The sequence below is a fragment of the Camelus bactrianus genome, chromosome 11 (assembly GCF_048773025.1).
Source record: "Camelus bactrianus isolate YW-2024 breed Bactrian camel chromosome 11, ASM4877302v1, whole genome shotgun sequence".
NCBI lineage: Eukaryota > Metazoa > Chordata > Mammalia > Artiodactyla > Camelidae > Camelus > Camelus bactrianus.
Genome location: NC_133549.1, coordinates 83695109 through 83713650, shown reverse-complemented (window position 1 = coordinate 83713650; position 18542 = coordinate 83695109). Strand labels below are relative to the sequence as shown.

Below are 18542 nucleotides of genomic sequence, written 5' to 3'. Positions count from 1 at the left end.
AGGAGAGTAACTCCATGACAAAACTGCTGGGAGGTGGGAATGGGGCAGTGGGATGCTGCTGGTCACCACACACCAGAAGAGCAGGCCCTGCAGGAGTCACCGACCTGAAGAAGTGTGGCCAAAGCACAGCAGAACCAAGAAGGAAGACTGCTTCTTTCTGCAAAGTCTCTCCATCACACTCTATTGACAAAACCTAGGATCCCACTAGCGTCAAAGGAAAAATATTTAAAGGGCCAATTCCATTTTTGCAGAGTAGGCAATGAAGGGTGAATCTGTAGCAGAGTTACAATAAATTGATAACGGATACAGAGGGCATATAAAACTTAAAGACATGATGAAATCACCAAGGGAGTAAGTATAGACACAGAAGAGAAGACGACTAAGGCTGAGCCCTCTGGGCTCTAACGTTACCAGGCAAGGCTGAAAGAACCAGCAAAGGCCACTAAGAAGGAGCAGCCTGGGCAGAAGGTGGTATTCTGGGAGCAAAGTGAATCAAAGAGAAGTAGGACAGAAGAACCAGAAATTTTGTACAAAGGGAACAGACAGACGATGTAGCGACTGGTATAGGAAATGGGGTCAAGAGGTGGTTTTGAAGATGAGAGAAATCATTACATGTGGTATGATGATGATGATGATGATGATGTTGGGGATAGTCCAGTAAAAACTGCTGATGTTGAGGAGACAACAGACTGGCTGGAGTGATGCCCTGGAGCAGTAAGAGAGGATGGGATCCAGTACTCAATACAGAATTCCTTTAGGTGGTCACAGTGGTAGTTCATCTACAGTAACAGGCAGGCAGCAGAGAGGGACATGAGTGGATGTGGCGGTGGAGATCTCTGGTGGTGGTAGTCTCCACTTCCATTTTCTTAGTGAAGAAGGAAGGGGGAGGCGGTGAGAAGGACTGAAGAGAGGAGGTATGAAATAGTCGTTTGGAGGAAGGGCATAGACAGGCAAAGTCAGAATCATTAAAGTGAGAGCGCTCAGCATGGTTCTGGGTTTTCCTCCAGCCATGTTTAGTTGCATTGCTATAGCATGGAGTAGATGGGGAATTCGGTTTATCCAGGGCTCTCATTTTACCAAGCAAGTATGATGAGGTGACAGTGAGGCAAAGGAGTTGAAGAAGCATGCAAGACACTGATGATAATGATTGACCATGGAGTTTAAGCTAGTTTATTAGAGACGGAGAAGTTATCAAGGGAAGAAGGTAGTGCAGTTTGGATTGGAGGTATGGGTAGGGTTACAAAGTCTTGATTTCAGGGCATCAGAGGGAGTTACCTGTAAAGAAATCAGGTGGTGTTTTAGAGTGGGATGCTTCAGGAGTTCCAGTCCTTGGACCTGCCAAAACCTAGAGTATGATCACAGGGGGAGTGAGAATCTGAGGTAAAGCAGAAGATAAGAATGGGATCCATGGAGCCAAGAAGTTAGGATTATCTACCTGTATACTGAAATCTCCAAGAAGAGGATAGTGGAGTGAGTTACAAACTTATAAGCTCTTTACAGATGAGGGAAGTGTTTGCCTTGTACAGCAGCCTCCCAAGCACACCACAGAGTGTACAGGATATGCAGAGCGAATAGCTGTGGGATGCTGAGGGAGAACAAGACCGCTTTGAAAAGGCATGAGGCGTAGTGGGGTCTCGATTACCATAGTGAGTCTAGTACTGTGAGGTAGAAAAATTGAGCCTCAGGTGCCTTGGTGGGGTCATATTGAAAAGAAAACCTCCAAGACCCTGAAAATGTACCTAGTTCCCTAGGCACTGGCGCATCTCAGCTCACCGGAGAGGTGGGAATGGGCGGAACCCTGGGAAGATAATTGTGCTCCAAGGAAACTGCAAGAAGCTGCAGCCCCGCAGGGAAAGCTCCTTTCCCAGGAACAGGGAAAGCTCCTTTCCCAGGAACAGAGAAAGGCCAAGTCATTTCATGCAGGGTCAGAGACTGTTGGTCCCGGCAAAAGAGGGTCCCAGCACCAAAGACTTCCGAGAAATCTCTTTAAGTTATCTTTAAGGATGAGCAAGAGGACCAACTAGTGTGACTCCCAATCAAATGCTACTCCTTTAGGCCAGTTGGAGGACGGGTGCCTGGAGCTTTCAGAGCAGACGGGCCTGGTGACTCCGGGGTGAGCAGGCTAAATCTGTTGTTTTCGGCTTTTCTCCCGCACCTGGAAACAGATGCCAGGCGGCACTCTTCACCGAAGTCTCCGGGTAAACTCGAGCATGAACGCCGCTCGCTGCTCCGAGACCCAGAGCTGCAGCGCCGAGCGGCGGCGGGGCGCTGCTTTAGGTGGAGTGCGCCGCTCAATAGTCGCCTGCGACCGCCCTCAGCCAATCACGACCTTTCCTTTCGGGTTTTCCCTGAAAGTCGTCCCTCCGCGGAACGCTTTCTTTTGCTCCCTTTGTTTCCCGCCGGCGTATAGAGTTTGCTCATAGAGTGCATTTCCGCTTCCGGCGCTGTCCATGTGGGCTGGAGGAGGAGTAGCAGTTGTGAACCCGGTAACGGCCGCGGGCTGGGGGGAGGCCGCGATGGTGGGGTCCTCAGGGCTGGGGCTCCGGGAGGGTCGCGAGTCGCGCGCGTGGTAAGGTCCTCCCTCGGCCCTCCCGGACAGTCTTTGCTCCCGAGAAGCGCCTCTTGCCACGGGCAGACATACTTCGTACCTGCCGGGAAAGTGTTGAAGGAATTCGCGCAGAGAGCCGGGACTGGGAGGGGAGGTGTCAGGGAGAGGTGAGAGGTCGTTAAAGGGCAGGCGAATCCTAGCAGATAGCTTAGAGCTGAGCCAGATCTGTTGACTCCAAATTGTGCCCCCACTTCCGGAAAGAAAAGGAGAAAGGCGTCATCAGTACAAGTTCGGAACCAAAATATAGTAGAGAAGAAAAATAATGTCTCTGAAATCACACAGCTATTTAGTTAAAGAGTTCCTAGAACCAAGCTCTCCTAAGTCCCAGCCATTGTATTTTTGACATTGTGCTGGTATATGTGGACTTTGTATTTCCGCTGGTGTCTGTCCGTGGGAAATCTGACCGATCAGCAGTTGTGCAGCCTTCTGATGTGGCCCTTACTGCATGGTACAGGAGACATTGGTTTGGATTTCCTCCACTAGTTCAGATCATAGCTGTAGTCATCTCCATGCACAGTGCCTAGCGCATTATAGGCAGATATGAGTGCTTATTGAACTGAAATGAACCTTAATTGAATGAAATGAGCACCCCCTCCCCGCCTTTTAAAGCAAGCGCTCATATTGTATGTGACCTGATTTCCTAAAAAAAGTAAATAATCCAGTGATGCCCAATTTATGGGCCATGAATTCCTGGGACTCTCAGAAATTATTGTGAGGATTTTGCAAATCCATATGATGTCCAGGCATCATCTAGGGCCAATCATACTGCACACACGTAGGGATTGTTTTTTTAATGTATATACACGACTATTATGATGTAAAAGTTTTAGAGATTCTGCAGTAACTTTAAGTAATACTGCCATTATGTTGGAGAGTTATTAAAATGATTTACTTTTTCAAACTATCATAAACATAGTGTAAGTTTGGAAGCCACTTCATTAGTCCAATTGATATTTAGGACTGAGTTAGTATGGTAACTACTAGTTACATATGGCTATTTGAATTTAGAGTTGAATTAATTAAAATTAAATAAATTTAAAATTCAACTTCTCAGTTTCACCAGGTACCTTTTAAGTTCTCACTAGCTACACGTGGCTGGTGGCTGTATTCAAAAATATAGAATATTTCCATCATTGTAGAAATGAACAATGCTGATGTAGACATTTAAGACAAAAAGTAACCTAAGCAGAGGTAAATGATTTTTAGCATAATAGAAGTGAAATTGGGGATAATGTTAAGCAGTTTCCATCCCTAATGGGTGAGCAAATGCGTATCTCCCCATAAGGAGATAAATGAAATATACTGTTTTTCTCTGGGTGTTTTCTGGATTGTAAAATGTTTCCCCCATCCTTACCCCATTCAGTGTATTCAGTGTAGGTTAGAGTTACGTGTGAATTGGTAAAAAGCCACTATGGAGACTAAAGACCAGAAGAAACACAGAAAGAAAAATAGTGGACCCAAAGCTGAGAAGAAGAAGAAACGGCATTTGCAGGATCTCCAACTTGGAGATGAGGAAGATGCCAGGAAGCGAAACCCCAAAGCTTTTGCAGTCCAGTCTGCTGTGCGAATGGCTAGATCCTTTCACAGGTATGTTTAGCTGGAGTCTAGTAGTTTTTCCATTTATTCTTTTTAAACAGTAGGAGCCTCTCCAGATATTTGGGTTCATGAATCCGTTCCAACTCTGAAGGACATGGAGATGCATGCTGTATTTTTTTAACTAAAATGTGAGAAGTCTTTCCTTGCCTCTAGCATCTGCACACTTACTGACTTTTTTTTGCCCAAGAGAGAAGCTTGAGAGTTTCTTTATTGTATTTGTTTGTAAACTTTAATTTCTAGGTTAATAGATGTGGTATTACATTTTCTGGATATGTTTCATATAATTGTAATATGTAGTATTAAAAAGCTTTATCTAATGAGTGCTTATATGTACGTTAAAGGCAGTGTAATTTAACCATTATTGAATTCCATTTTCCCAGTAGAAGAGCCAAAGTTAACTCCAAAGCCTCAGCTCTTATTTATTATGGTACACTACCTCCACGTTTGCCTTATTGTTTTCTTTTTAAACTAGTACAGTCAACTAACAAAGCAATCAGACTTAAGGTGTATATGGTTTTCCGCACTGTACTGTCGAAGTCAGTCTGTTACATATAGTTACTGAAGTGGTTATTTGGATTGGGGCTAGAAGTTAACAAGTTAATTGTGCTCACATATTGTCTGTTCTGCTCTCTTGAAAATCTTTGCTTCTAGGAGTGATGCCTTTTATATTTTGAAAGTGAATTTACTTTTTTTTTTTTTTTTGTAAACAAATAGAACTCAGGATTTGAAGACAAAAAAGCATCACATTCCAGTGGTTGATCGAACTCCACTGGAGCCCCCACCAATAGTGGTGGTGGTGATGGGGCCTCCAAAAGTTGGAAAGAGCACTTTGATCCAGTGCCTCATTCGGAACTTCACCAGGCAGAAGCTGACCGAGATCCGGGGCCCTGTAACAATTGTGTCAGGTAGGAGAGTGCTGTCAGAGACTGACGTGGCACATCCTTTCGTCTGGGGGACATGCATGTCTTTGTTGAATATTTTCTTGACAGGTGACTGTTAAAGTAATACTGTCACTTCATATTACCACTCTTGTACTTTTAGTAAGGTGGTTGTAGCTTCAGAAAAGGATAGATAATAATGATGTAGATGTATACCTTCTTCTGACTGCTGTATGGATTTGCCAGCTGTGGTCCTCTGAAGGGGTTGGCAGGCCTAGGCAGGCTGGCTTGGTCAGAGTGGAGCACCTTCCTTTAACAGATAGTGAGTCCCTGCTACATACCAGGCTTGCCCACACGAAGCCACGTTCTTGTGGAAGTGAGGGAGTTTTTCTCTTTTTTTCCTGAGAGCTTGTCTGCTCTGGGAAATGGTGACCTTTCTAAACTTTTAGGGACACTGAAGCAGATTCCCAAATGGCAGTGGTAGAACCTGAAATCTCTTATTAGAGCAATAATATAGTTGAATTGAGGCTTTTCTTATTAAGGCATTCCCATTATTTTGACTGATTTCTTTTAACTTAATTTAGAAATAATGATTATGCCATGAACATTCTGTTGCATTAGGTTTTAAGATGTTTTAGCTGTGGTGAGAACAGAGGAACTTTATTAGAGAGAGAAGCATTGGCCCACTGCTGAAAAGGAGGATCATGATCATCATGAAGCCTACTTGTCTGCCCATTCCAGTTGGAATTGTACATGTTTGAGCACTTGATTCATATGGCTAGTCTTTTGGTATTATTTTAAAATTAGTGAACATAGCAAGAAAACTAAGATGGAATTTATTTTTTATGATCAGTTTTCTCTTCTGCAAATGAATTTCTGGTATACTCTTTGTAAGTGTGTAAGGTGCTTTAGTGAATGCAATTAAAAATGATAATTAGAGTTAATAGATTTTTTTCCAAGGTTTTTAAAAGTAAAATTTTTATCTTTCTACTTACAGGTAAAAAGCGCAGACTCACCATTATTGAATGTGGGTGTGACATTAACATGATGATTGATCTGGCTAAAGTAGCAGATTTGGTAAGTTATTGGGGACGGCGTGAATTTCTGGTGGGGACTTGCTGCATTATGATAGGTTGTTAATCCCATGTTGAAGGGAAGAGGTTTATGATTATTAAAGGAATGGTGCGTATCATCAGGGATACAATAGATGTGTTTGAATTGATGGTAATGATAATAATAATTGTTGTAATAAATGGGTAAATAATATAAATGGAATGCACATAATGAAATGTATTCTGAAATCTAAAAGCAAACCATAGGACAGAGAAAAAGTTTAATGAAAGTACCATTTTTTGGACCCTCGCTAGGCACTGTGCTAAAGGCTTTCTACAAATTTAGCTCATTGAATCCCCCAGCATGCCTTAGAGGTAACTGGGTCTCCAGTTTACATATGATGAAATCGAGGGTCCCGGAAGTTAAGTAATTTATCTGAGGCTGGGAACTTTGCTCTTGATGGTATCAGGAACTCTGTTCTTAACGGTTATGGTAAAAATAAGTACATGGATTACCCTTGAGAAGTTGTCAAAGTTTATAATAGAAAATCTAGACAGTACTCAGCATATGGAAGTTGTTTAGTCATGAATGCGCTTACAAAATGGTCATGTTCATTAATTACCTTTTAAACTAGCAAAAATAAAGCTAAAAAGAAAAAAAAATTAAACCATATTGATTAGGAAGTGTGGGGTGACAGATATGTTGGATTTTCTTATTCATTTTCATTGGTGACAAAGAAGATGCAGGTTTTATCCTTTGGTTCAGGAAGTCTCCTAAAAAATAAAAAGTAATTTAATATAGTTATTATAGTTGTGCCATCTTAATATCCAGAAACTAAGTACCATTCACATTTTGCTTATGTAATTCTGCGATTAATAAAAATAAGTATGTCGTTGGCCACACAAAATAGCACAGTGTTATTAAATCTTGTATACTTGACATGATTGAAACAATTCAGCATGTCATTAATTTCTTTTATGTAACATATACCATATATTAATTTTAAAAGCATACACATATTAAGAAAGATGCCTTTCGTATACATCTTTTTAATCTAGAGCAGGAGTAGGCAAACTTTTCAACAAAGGACTGTATATAAAGATAGTAAATACTTCAGGCTTTGCGGGTCACAGTTTCTGTTGCAGTTACTTAGCTGTGGTTGTAATGCAAAAGCAGTTGCAGGCAATATAAAGAAATTAATATGTCTGTATTCCAGTAAAACTTTAGTTGCAGAACAGGTGATGGGCCAGATTTGACCCGTGGGCCATTGTTTGATGATGGTCTGTTTTGGGTAGCCTCCTTGAGAAATTTTGTTTCTCTTCTGTTTTTAGGTTCTGATGCTTATAGATGCCAGCTTTGGGTTTGAAATGGAAACATTTGAGTTTCTAAACATCTGTCAAGTACATGGCTTTCCTAAAATTATGGGCGTTCTCACTCACCTAGACTCCTTCAAGCATAATAAGCAACTGAAGAAGACAAAGAAGAGATTAAAACACAGGTTCTGGACAGAAGTCTACCCGGTAGGAATAGTACTATAATCCTTTAAAAATAGAATGAAAAGGAGAGATTAACAAACCTCTCTACAGGATCGCCTCCTTAGTTTCCTTTATATATCTGTTCGTAGTCCCTGGAATATTTCCTCACGATAGTCTTCATTCTGGGCCTCTTGGTGTGTCTTATTTATCTCTGCTTCTCCCAGCACCAGCACGAGGCAGCGTCTGGCTGTATGTCTTTTGGATTTGTGATTTAGTAGAATTTGTCCAAAGTTTTTCCTTGTCACAGGACCAAGAACTGTATTGCACACACACTGCCACTGCTTCCTCTCCCCAAGACCACTGTGTCCCATTGGTCACAGAATTTTTTTGCTGCCCAGGAGCCTCATTTCTCCTTCTGTGCGATGCTGCACTCAAATGTCACTGCTTGACTTGAAACTAAATACATCTACAGCTCTGTCCCTACAAAGCCCTAACAAGATGAGTCCTGAAAGAAGCCAGAGGCCTTCCGGAAGCGCTGGCACAGATGGGTTGCTAGAAGTCTCCCTTTCTTACCGTTGCAGCTTCTTTTTTTTTTTTTTTTTAATTTTCAGTTTACAATGTTGTGTCAATTTCTGGTGTACAGCATAATGTTTCAGTCATACATATACATACATCTATTCAGTATTGCTTCTTATTTAGAGGCCTTTATTTTGGTGTGGTAGTGACAAAAATTCAGTTGAAATTTAATTGATTAATTAATTAATTTTTAATATTTAGGGTGCGAAGCTGTTCTACCTTTCTGGAATGGTGCATGGAGAATATCAAAACCAAGAAATTCATAATCTGGGCCGTTTTATTACAGTTATGAAGTTTAGGCCTCTTACATGGCAAACGTCTCACCCTTATATTCTTGCAGACAGGTAAAAAGTGAATGTAAACTTCGTCTTCCTGACCCATATGTTTCAAAGCGAAAAAGGTTAGAGAAGGAACAGTACTAGAGCTTATTTTGTCTTAGTTTTAAACAGTGAAGAGAGAAATATAGTTGATGGAAAATACCTGCTTTTTCGTATCCTTTCTTAAAAATGCTATGGCTTCAGGAGTAAATAAAGAATAAATGTTTAGAAAAATGTGAGGATTTTGAAGCATTTAAGGCTACAGGATGTAGTCTTCATTTTCAGTGATGCTGCCTTTGGACCATGCTGCTCCTGTCACTCAGATGTGCCCTGTGCTTTCCTTCCTTTATGCTTTCTTCGTATTTTTTTTCTTGGCCTGGAATGCCCTTTCTCCACCTGCCAGAATCTAAGCCACACTAAGAAACCCAAATCAAAGCTTAATCTTCCATAAAGGGTTTTTCTGGATATGTTCTCCACTCTTGCATAACCCCAGGTGTATGTCATTCCCCATTTTTGGCATCTTGCTTATAGAGTGTGTATCATGTAGAGCTTGAGAGAGAGGCAGTCATGTGTCTGCTCCTTTTGTTCCGGTAGATGGTGAACTGTTCTTATTTCTGTATTTTCTATAATTTTCTAAACAATATGTTTAGTGAACTGCTGAATGTGATGAATCATTGAAATGTGAAGAGAGATATAGGAACTTTGACATTAATTTCTGCCATATAATTGAGTTTTATTTTTCCAGGATGGAAGATTTGACAAACCCAGAAGATATCCGAACAAATAGCAAGTGTGACCGAAAGGTGTCTCTTTATGGTTATTTAAGAGGAGCACATTTGAAAAATAAAAGCCAAATTCACATGCCAGGTATCCTTTTGTGGTAAAATATACTGTATTTGTAGAGCTCTTGGGATGACTTTCTTTCTCAGGATGCTTCATCTTGCTGGAGGGTTTAAGAGTAAGTCAGCTCTGCATCGTTCAGCAAAGGTGTTAAGTTGACCAAATTTCCTCCGCTCTGATGGTGGTGTTTAGCTAGAGAGGCACAGTGCTGGTGTCAACCAATGCCTTTGTTGTGGCTGAAGCCTTCTGACTGTGGGCCATTTCTGCCAGCGGTCACTTGTCAGCTGAAGCCATCTTTCTGGGTCTGTCTTCCAGGTGTAGGAGATTTTGCTGTGAGTGACGTCAGTTTCCTCCCAGACCCCTGTGCGCTTCCTGAACAACAAAAGAAGCGCTGTTTAAATGAGAAAGAAAAGTTGGTGTACGCACCTCTGTCTGGAGTTGGTGGTGTGCTGTATGACAAAGATGCTGTCTACGTTGACCTTGGGGGCAGCCACGGCTTCCAGGAATCGGTGAGAGGGAAGTCACGGGAAGTACTGTAGTCAGCTTTTGTTTACTGAAGCTTTTTATCTTCATGTGAATATACATCTTGTAAATATACGGAACACTTAACTACACCAAGCAGAAGGTGAAAGTCACATCCTCTGTACCTCCCTGCTGCCAAGATACACAGGGGACCCACGTCTCCCAGTGTGAGCTTTGGAAACAGTTTGGCATACTTCCTGCTTCTCATTATACAAAATCAGTGTGTTTTCTGGCTCTCTTTGGTCTTTTTCTTTTTCTTTCTCTCTAAACATACACATGTTTATTTAGACTATATTGTTTATATCTTTAGATTATTATACATTATATGTAAACACCATTTGTGTGGTATTTGTGTATGTGTGAGAGAGAGCAGTAGTATTTGTTATATGAGACCCAACTATAAATGCTCTTGCAACTCTTTGGGGGCACCTAAGAATATGTGATGCCATTTTTCCCCTGTTAGTATTTGTAGAGATGCTCCAATCTCTTTATAACTCTAGTATTTCGTTGTATCGATAACTCTCCTTTACTGAACCAATCCTTGGAGGGCCGTGGGGCTCACCCCCAGTTTCCCCTGGTTGGAGCAGTGCTATAGTGAGTGCCCTCACACATGCAGCTTTGCTCACTGGGAGGGATCTTTTATGCAGTAAATTCCTTGAATAAAATTTTTGTATAAAAAGATAACAAATAAAAAAAAGTAAACTTCAGATTTTTAATTTCTTTGTTCTGAAATGGGATTTTTTTATTGGGCCAAAATAAATGCTTTCTGTAGCATTGGCACCTCTGTATTTAGGTTATTAGATTGTATACTCCATGAACTTTGGAAAAGTTTAATGAGAGAGAAATCAATTTTAGGCTTTGTTGTAAGATTTTTTTTTTTTTTTTTGAAGTAGTAAGAAAGGTTCTTAGGAATGGTGTTTAGGGTAATTTTGAGAAACTGATTGAAACCAGTGTATTTTTCTTCAGAATCCTTGTGCGTTCCTCACTTTCTCTTTCTTGGTGGCCTTGACAGGAGGAGGTGAGGCCCACCCATGAACTGGTCCAGAGTCTCATTTCCACCCATTCCACTATTGATGCCAAGATGGCTTCAAGTAGAGTGACACTTTTTTCTGATTCCAAACCGCTGGGGTCAGAGGATATAGATAATCAAGGGTAAGTTTGCTATTTTTCTATTTTTAATAAAAAAAATTATAGAAGATTATATCACACATAATTCTGCCATCATAAAACATTTTGGTGGGATTCATTCCAGGCTGTTTGGTTTTGCTTTGCTTTGCTTTGCTTTGTACGTACATGTGTTTCTGAGGGCTCTTCGCTTATGTGAACATCATGTGTAAGTATTTTCTTGAAATAATATATGGGATTCAGTTTTTACAAACTCAGAGTATTCCTTGAATATCACAAAACCTTTCCATTGGTTGATTTGTTTCTTAGGAGTCCTAAGGCCACTTGGCTTTATTTTAATGTCCATAATAGCAAGCAGAGTCAGGAAGCTTGCTCAGGTGGCTGTCCGGAAGCCACATGTGTTGTCTCTAAAATTTTTACTTAGATTGCGTTGTAATGTCTTCTGTGGGTTGATTTCCACTAATATCTGGCTTATGTGAATTATTTTTAGTCAGAATTGGGAATTTGTATACCTATACATAGTGGGTGTTCTGGTTTTATTATAGTGATTTATGACTCCCACTAAAAATTAGTCTGAAAACAAGATTAGTTTATAATTGTAAGTATATATAAATGCAGGAAAAATTTTTTGGGGAAACTCATCTGCTGCCCTCCAACTAGCAGTTGGTATATAGCATGGTAATTAAGTGCGATAGGACTACTGGTTTTGGGAAATCAATCTCTCTAAGCCTTAATTTCCTGATATCTCATAGTTTCATCTGTTATTATCCCATTACTATCATTATTTTTTGTGATGCCTTTAGTCTGTCTTTGTCCTTTTGGCTTGGCCCTGTTAGCCCTTGCCTCCTTCTTGCTTTCTGACACAATAGGACGTTCCAGGCTTACTTTGTACTTTCCCTGCCTTGGACCTGGAGTCAGCCATTCCTCTAAGGATCATCTGTTTCAAACTTGGAAATGATGAGTCTTCTAAAAGATCTGTTAAATACTCACTTCCCTTTTGAGCAATTTCTTTCTGAAATCGGACATTTTTTAAAGATTATTTCTTTATTCTCTCCATAAATTCTTTTGAAGAGTGTGTTTTTAGGGAAATGTGCATGAGTTTGCTTATCAACTATTCCAGTATTGAGCAAATCGTTCCTCTCTGTGCTGTGTCATTTAAAACCATTTCTTAAAGTTATTTACTATCTCTTTGCATATTTATTGACTTGCCATTTCTAGATTAGCCAATTATTGTGCAAATTGAGTTCTGTTGTTTCCTTTCTAATACAGGCTGTTGATGCCGAAAGAGGAAAAGCAGTTGGATTTGAAAACTGGGCGAGTGCGTCGGAAAGCCGTTTTTGCAGATGAAGAAGACGAGTCTGGAGACAGTGATGATGAAGATGATGAAGAAATGTCTGAAGGTGACAGGTTGGAAAATAGCTCTAGTGATGATGAGACAGAAGAGGAGGAAGATGCTGAAATGACTGATAAACAGTATATGTCTGGTAAAGGTATCAAACGGCAAAAACTTGAGCTAGAAGAAGACGTGGAGATGGATTTGCCAGCGTTTGCCGATAGTGATGATGACCTTGAGAGGAGCTCAGTGGAAGAAGAAGCAGAGGAAGCCGACGAAAGCAGTGAGGAAGAGGACTCCACTGCAGAGGAAGAGAGGAGTATTTTACAATCTAAGGCTGTCAGAGAAGGCACTAAGCGAGGACCATTACAAACTAATGGTGTGAGTGATAGTTTGCATCTGGAGAAGTCTTTGACAGTGAAAAAGGCAGCCCTCACCACTTCAGATTCAGGCCATTGCACAGCTGAAGAGGCATTTGCATCCGAAGATGAATCTGAAGAAAACTCTTCTGTCAGTACAGAGGAGGCGGAGGGTTCAGAAAATGAAAAGGTTATTAGGAAAAAGTTCCCAGAGCCTTCTCAAGTGGTCAGTAGTCAGAAACTGGGGTTAGAGAACTTAACCGATGAGACCAGTGATATAGAAGACTTACTCAAAGAGGAAGAAGATTACAAGGAAGAAAATAACTATTCCACAGAAACTTCAGGTGTGTTTAAATTTAATTTAACGGCCATTATAAACTTGGCACTGAAAATGTTCTACAAACTGAATGTCTACATTTGAGGGTCTGCTGTTCTGGAGATTTTGTTAACTGTTCAAATATTGCACCTCATAAAGGGATTTCAGAATGAATGAGCACTGAGCTTGAAGCAGAGAGGACAGATAAACAGACTTAACTGATGTTGGTGTTGGTCCTTTCAGGTGCCCTCAAGTGGAAGGAAGACCTGTCCAGGAAGGCAGCTGAGGCCTTTCTGAGGCAGCAGCAAACAGCTCCAAATCTTCGAAAGCTTATTTATGGGACAGGTAAAAGAAGCTCTGGTTCAGATCTAGAAACATTTTAGTTTCTTAGACTATTTTCTGAAAAGGGGGTGAGAAAATTGGTTGGAGGATTTGGGTGGTACTTTTGGTATCCATAAGATATTTCCGGCTGTCAAAGTTTAGATCTGGCAGATGTTTTTAATCATCAGGTCATGAGGACCCAAAGTCAGTCATAAGAAATAGATTTATGGGTTTGCCATAAAACTTTTGATGAGAATACTCTCCATTATGTAATTTTGTACCTCCTATACAAAGTCTTTCATTAAAATTTTTGTAGAATTTAGTGCCAGAAAAATAATTCTGCCTATAAAGGCATTTTTTTTCCCTTCTGGAGAATGAGCTCTGTGTTTAACTCATTCTCTTTCCCCCCTTTGCCCTTCTCTGATTTTGTATTTTATTAATATGTCTATATATTCTTTTTGAAAAGAGCTTGACCCAATAATGCAAAAAATAAATACAAAGCGGTGAACCTGATATTGTGGTCCTTATTTTGTGATTAGAACAAGGCCAAGGAGTATATGTGAGCTAGAAGCATTTAATCGGAGGGTTGGTGTTTACTGATTTCCGTTCAGGTTTTGCCTTAGTGCTGTTACTAATTAGAGACTCAGTGCTCTTCAAGAAGAACTCTTTATGATAATTGAAAACTCTGCCTTTAAGTGTCTCTTCCCTCCCCCAAGCCCCAGCATTCTCCCTCCTCAGTGCACACTTTGCTGCTGCCTTGCGGGAGGGCAGCTGCCCTCCAGACGTTGAGAGGAGTTCCTTGGTCTTCTCTGTCTGTGGCTGATGTGCTCAGGGGCACCACCGTACTTACCACAAACAGGGACCCTCAGTCCTGAGTCCTCTAGTGGGTAGATCTGTTCTCACTTTTCTATCATGGCGGTTTCTTTAGTGACAGAGGATAATGAAGAAGAAGAAGATGGTGATACCAGGGAAGAGCTTGGAGGGTTGTTTCGTGTCAGCCAGCCTGCCAGAGAGTGTAAGCACAAGGCTGACTCTTTGGATTGCTCCAGGTTTCACGTGGAGGCGCCCCATGACTGGGATTTAGAGGAGGTAAGGCTGAGTATGAATATGTGACTTATGAGAGAATGAGGGAATTGTTCTAAAAGAAGATTATGTGATTTCAATATTGCCTACCTGTTATTAGCTTCTTATGTTTATGACATAGCAGGACATTTCTCTGGCAATTGGAGTGAATGTTTCATGCATTCTAAGCAATAATACGTTCTGAGTTTAGTCAGACCACGTGCATGTGTTATGGAGAAAAGGAAAGTGTTCAGCTCTTAGTGTGAATAGTATTATAAATCTGTATTTTGAAGCATTACACATAAGTTTTCATACATTTGAGATATTTTGTGTTTTATAACTAGGAGATACCTAGTGTCCCAGAAGTTAACTTTTATAATTTCTACCATTTGTAAGCAAACGGCAGTTCATGACAGTGGTAAATTTTCTTTCCCTGCTCACCACTCTAGTCACACTGGAGAATTCATTCAGTTCTCAAACTTGCCAGGTTTAATCCCATCTTGAATTTCTTGTGCTCTATTTTCTCTTCTGGAATGTTCTTCTGATCTTCCCAAGGCTGGCTTCTGATCATTCAGTTTAGCTGAAAGGTCACTCCTTTGGAAGCCCACTCACTGTCATATTATCTATATTAATTCACTGGGTAGCAGTTTTATGCACTTTATGAGATTTTATGTAGCCATTTTTTATGGTAAAATTTAACACAGATTATAGAAAACCACAAAAAATAATTGTTTAACTTAATGGATTATTAGGTGAGTACCTCTGTAACTCCGTGTATCCACCCCAGTCATCGTCCTCTCCTCCCTGCAGAAGGAACAATGACTCCTATAGTAATCATTTCTTCTTTTCTTTATAACTTCATCTTCCAAGTATACATCAATAAACACCAGGGTTTTTTTTAGTTTACCAGGTTATCTTTGTTTGTTTTTCTCTGCCTTTTAAGTCTCTTAATCTACGGTATTCCCCTCTAGTCATCTCTTTTTTTTCCCCTTACCTTTTCACTTGTTTAAGAAACTAAGTATTTGATGTATAGAATTTCTCATATTCTGGGTGTCCTGAATTGCATCGCATCCCCATGTGCAGTTTGTCAGGCTCCACTCTTCTCTGTATTTTCTGTAAATTGGTACAGAGCAATACCAGTAGAATTGTCTGTAGTGATGGAAATGATCTGTAAAGAACTGTCCAGTGTGGTCGTTTGTATATATTATTTAAAATACTGAGCACTTTAAATGTGGCTATGAGACAGAAAAACAAAATTTTTAATTTTATTTGTCTTATTTAATCTCAATTAATTAGAATGTAAGTTACCATGTAATAGTTGTAGCTACCCTATGGACAGCACATCTAGAAGTTTGATTAGATTTAGGTGGGTTTTTTTGTTGTTATTGTTTTGTTTTCAAGACTGCTTCCTAGGTTGTAGTGTTTTTTCATTAGGAGACACACAAAATCACCTTGTGCTGTTAGCAGCTATAGATGCTCAATGCCTAGATCCATTAATTTATTAAGGATGTAAAATGGTAATATTTTGTTCAAATTTCTCTTCACTTGTTAGCTGAAATACTTCTATAAAGAGAAACTTCTCATCTACTATTTGGTTACCCAGTTCCATATAAGCAGTATAAATACTTGATTCCTTTTTTCAGAATGATTGTCCAAAGGTGACTTTTTTTTTTTTTAAGTTTTATTTTTAACTTGGAGTTAAATATAGTTGATGTGTTCCCTGCCACTGCACTTGTTATCCTTACTGATGACCATATTTGTCTCATCTGTGGCCAGTGGGAGTCTCTTCATATTGGCTCCTGAGTCCTTTTGACATGATCCTAGGAGTCCCTGATTGCTTTATTGCTGTCTGATAGGAAAAGATGTCCCAGCATCATCTTGTACATTTCTGATGCCAGACTTGGAAACAGCCATAAGAAGTCCTGATTGTTTCTAGGCCTCTTCAGTGACCAGAGCTGGGAGAATTCATATGTACATTTCCAGTTCAGATTAAGGACTACAGGGTTTTTACTTAACCTCTTTTATCTTACATTTATATCTCTGTTTTTCCACTGGAGAATTATTCCGTTTGAATTGGAAGATGATTAAATTAGAAAGTTGTATAATTACTCATTTACTTTATCCCAGTTATACACAGAAGTGTCTAGCATTACACTTGTTTCTATTAATATGAATACTGAAAACAGGTAAAGTTTTTTTCTTATATGTTCTCCCTTCTCTCTTTTCAAAAGTGGCTACCCATTTTGCATTCCCACCGGCAGTGTGTGTGGCTTCCGATTTCTCCACATCAGAATAACATCACCAACATTTGTTACCACCTGTTTTGTTGTTGTTTTTTGTTGTTATAATCATTCTGGGAGGTGTGAAGTCATAACTAATTGCACTTTTGATTTGCCTTTTCCTGATGGCTAATAATGTTAGGTATCTTTCTTGTGCTTATTGGCCATTTGTGTATATTATTTGAAGAAATGTCTATTTATATTGTTTGCCCATTTAAAAAATTGGGTTATTTGTCTTTTTATCATTGAGTTTAAGATGTTTCTGTATTCAGGATCCAAGTCCCTTATCAGATATATGATTTACAAATATTTTCTCCCATTCTGTAGGTTATCTTTTCTGTACCCTTGAAGCACAAAGTTTTGAATTTTGATGGAATCTAATTTCTCTATATTTTTGTTGTTATTTGTATGTTTGGTATCATACCTAAAAAACCATTGCCAAATCCAGGATCAGAAAGACTTACTACTCCTGTGATTTTGTGCTTTGTAGTTTAGCTCTTAAACTTGGGTCTTTGCTACATTTTCAGTTAATTTTTATATTTGGTGTGAGATGAGTCCAACTTCATTCTCTTGCATGTGGATATCCAGTTGTCCTAGCACCATTTGTTGAAAAATCTTATTCTTTCCCCCATTGCCTTGTCTTGGCACCCTGGGTAAAAATCACTTGATCATAGATAGATAAATGGGCTTATTTATGGACTCATAACTGTATTCCACTGAGCTATACAACTGTCCTTATGCTAGTACCATAATATTTGATTACTATTGTTTTGTAGTAAGTTCTGAAATCAGAAAGTATGAATCCCTTGACTTTGTTCTTTTTCAGGATTGTTTTGTCTTACCTGGATCCCTTGGGTTTTCTATATTTTATAATCAACTTTTTCATTTCTACAAAGAAACAAGCTGGGATTCTGATAGGGGTTATACTGAATCTGTATTTTGGATAGTATTGGTATCTTACCATTGTCTAATCTGTTGACACTGATGCCTTTCCACTTTGTTAGATCTTTTCTTCCAAGAATGTTTCGTAGTTACCAGAGTATAAGCTTTGCACTTCTTTTGTTGGATTTATTCCTAGTATTTTATTCTTTTTTTGGTGCTATTGTAAAAGAAAGGGACTGTTCTGTGAATTTCATTTTTGGATTGTTCATTCCTGGTGTATAGAAATAAAATTTGTTGTTGTGTATCGATCTAGTATCTTGCAACCTTGCTGAACTCATTACTCGGATAGTTTTTCAGTGGGTTCTCTAGGAGTTTCTACATATAAGATCATATCACTTGTGAATAGTGATAGTTTTTCTTTCTAAAGTGGACATCTTTTATTTCAATTTCTTGCTTAATGGCCCTGGCTGGAAGGTCTGGTTCAGTGTTGAATAGAAGTGGTGAGAGGAGACATCCTTATCTTACTCCTGATCTTGAGGGGAAAGCTCTGTCTTCCGCCATTAAGTATGCTACTAGCTGTGGGTTTTTTATGGATGCCCTTTATCGGATTTAGAAAGTTCCCTTCTATTCCTAGTTTGTTGAATGCTTTTATCATAGAGGGTCTATTTTTAAAACTTTATCTGGACCCTGGTTCCTTTAAGTTAACTATTGTTAACTTGCTTCCTGAAAGCAAGGATCTTCTTGGAACATTTAGTGCCCGCAAAGCTTCTTGACCACAGAGTAAATATTCAGTAAATATTTAGTGAGTGATTGTAGGCATGAAGGAATGAGTAAATGAGCAAATTTGCTTTTGCATCCATTATAACCATGCTAGCTTCAAGGCTACTCTTTGAGAATGAGGTTGTGTATGAAAAATACGAATCATGATCAAAATCTGATTGAAAGCCAGGACCTATGTGAAGATTTCTATATGTGTGCTTCTGAGGCCTTGGCAGTGAGT

The 18542-nt window shown here is 39.5% G+C and overlaps 1 protein-coding gene across 1 annotated transcript in view; it reads left to right on the top strand.

The window, feature by feature from the left end:
* Nucleotides 1-2363: 2363 nt before the first annotated feature.
* Nucleotides 2364-18542, top strand: part of BMS1 (BMS1 ribosome biogenesis factor) — a 32680-nt gene continuing 16501 nt past the window's right edge. The window contains exons 1-12 of the mRNA XM_010949411.3: nucleotides 2364-2486; nucleotides 3972-4195; nucleotides 4919-5109; nucleotides 6080-6159; nucleotides 7467-7655; nucleotides 8388-8530; nucleotides 9249-9370; nucleotides 9659-9852; nucleotides 10878-11017; nucleotides 12260-13026; nucleotides 13242-13343; nucleotides 14248-14408. Coding sequence (XP_010947713.1) covers nucleotides 4020-4195; nucleotides 4919-5109; nucleotides 6080-6159; nucleotides 7467-7655; nucleotides 8388-8530; nucleotides 9249-9370; nucleotides 9659-9852; nucleotides 10878-11017; nucleotides 12260-13026; nucleotides 13242-13343; nucleotides 14248-14408 — 2265 coding nt within the window. The 5' untranslated portion in view covers nucleotides 2364-2486; nucleotides 3972-4019. The remainder of the gene's footprint in view (nucleotides 2487-3971; nucleotides 4196-4918; nucleotides 5110-6079; nucleotides 6160-7466; nucleotides 7656-8387; nucleotides 8531-9248; nucleotides 9371-9658; nucleotides 9853-10877; nucleotides 11018-12259; nucleotides 13027-13241; nucleotides 13344-14247; nucleotides 14409-18542) is intronic.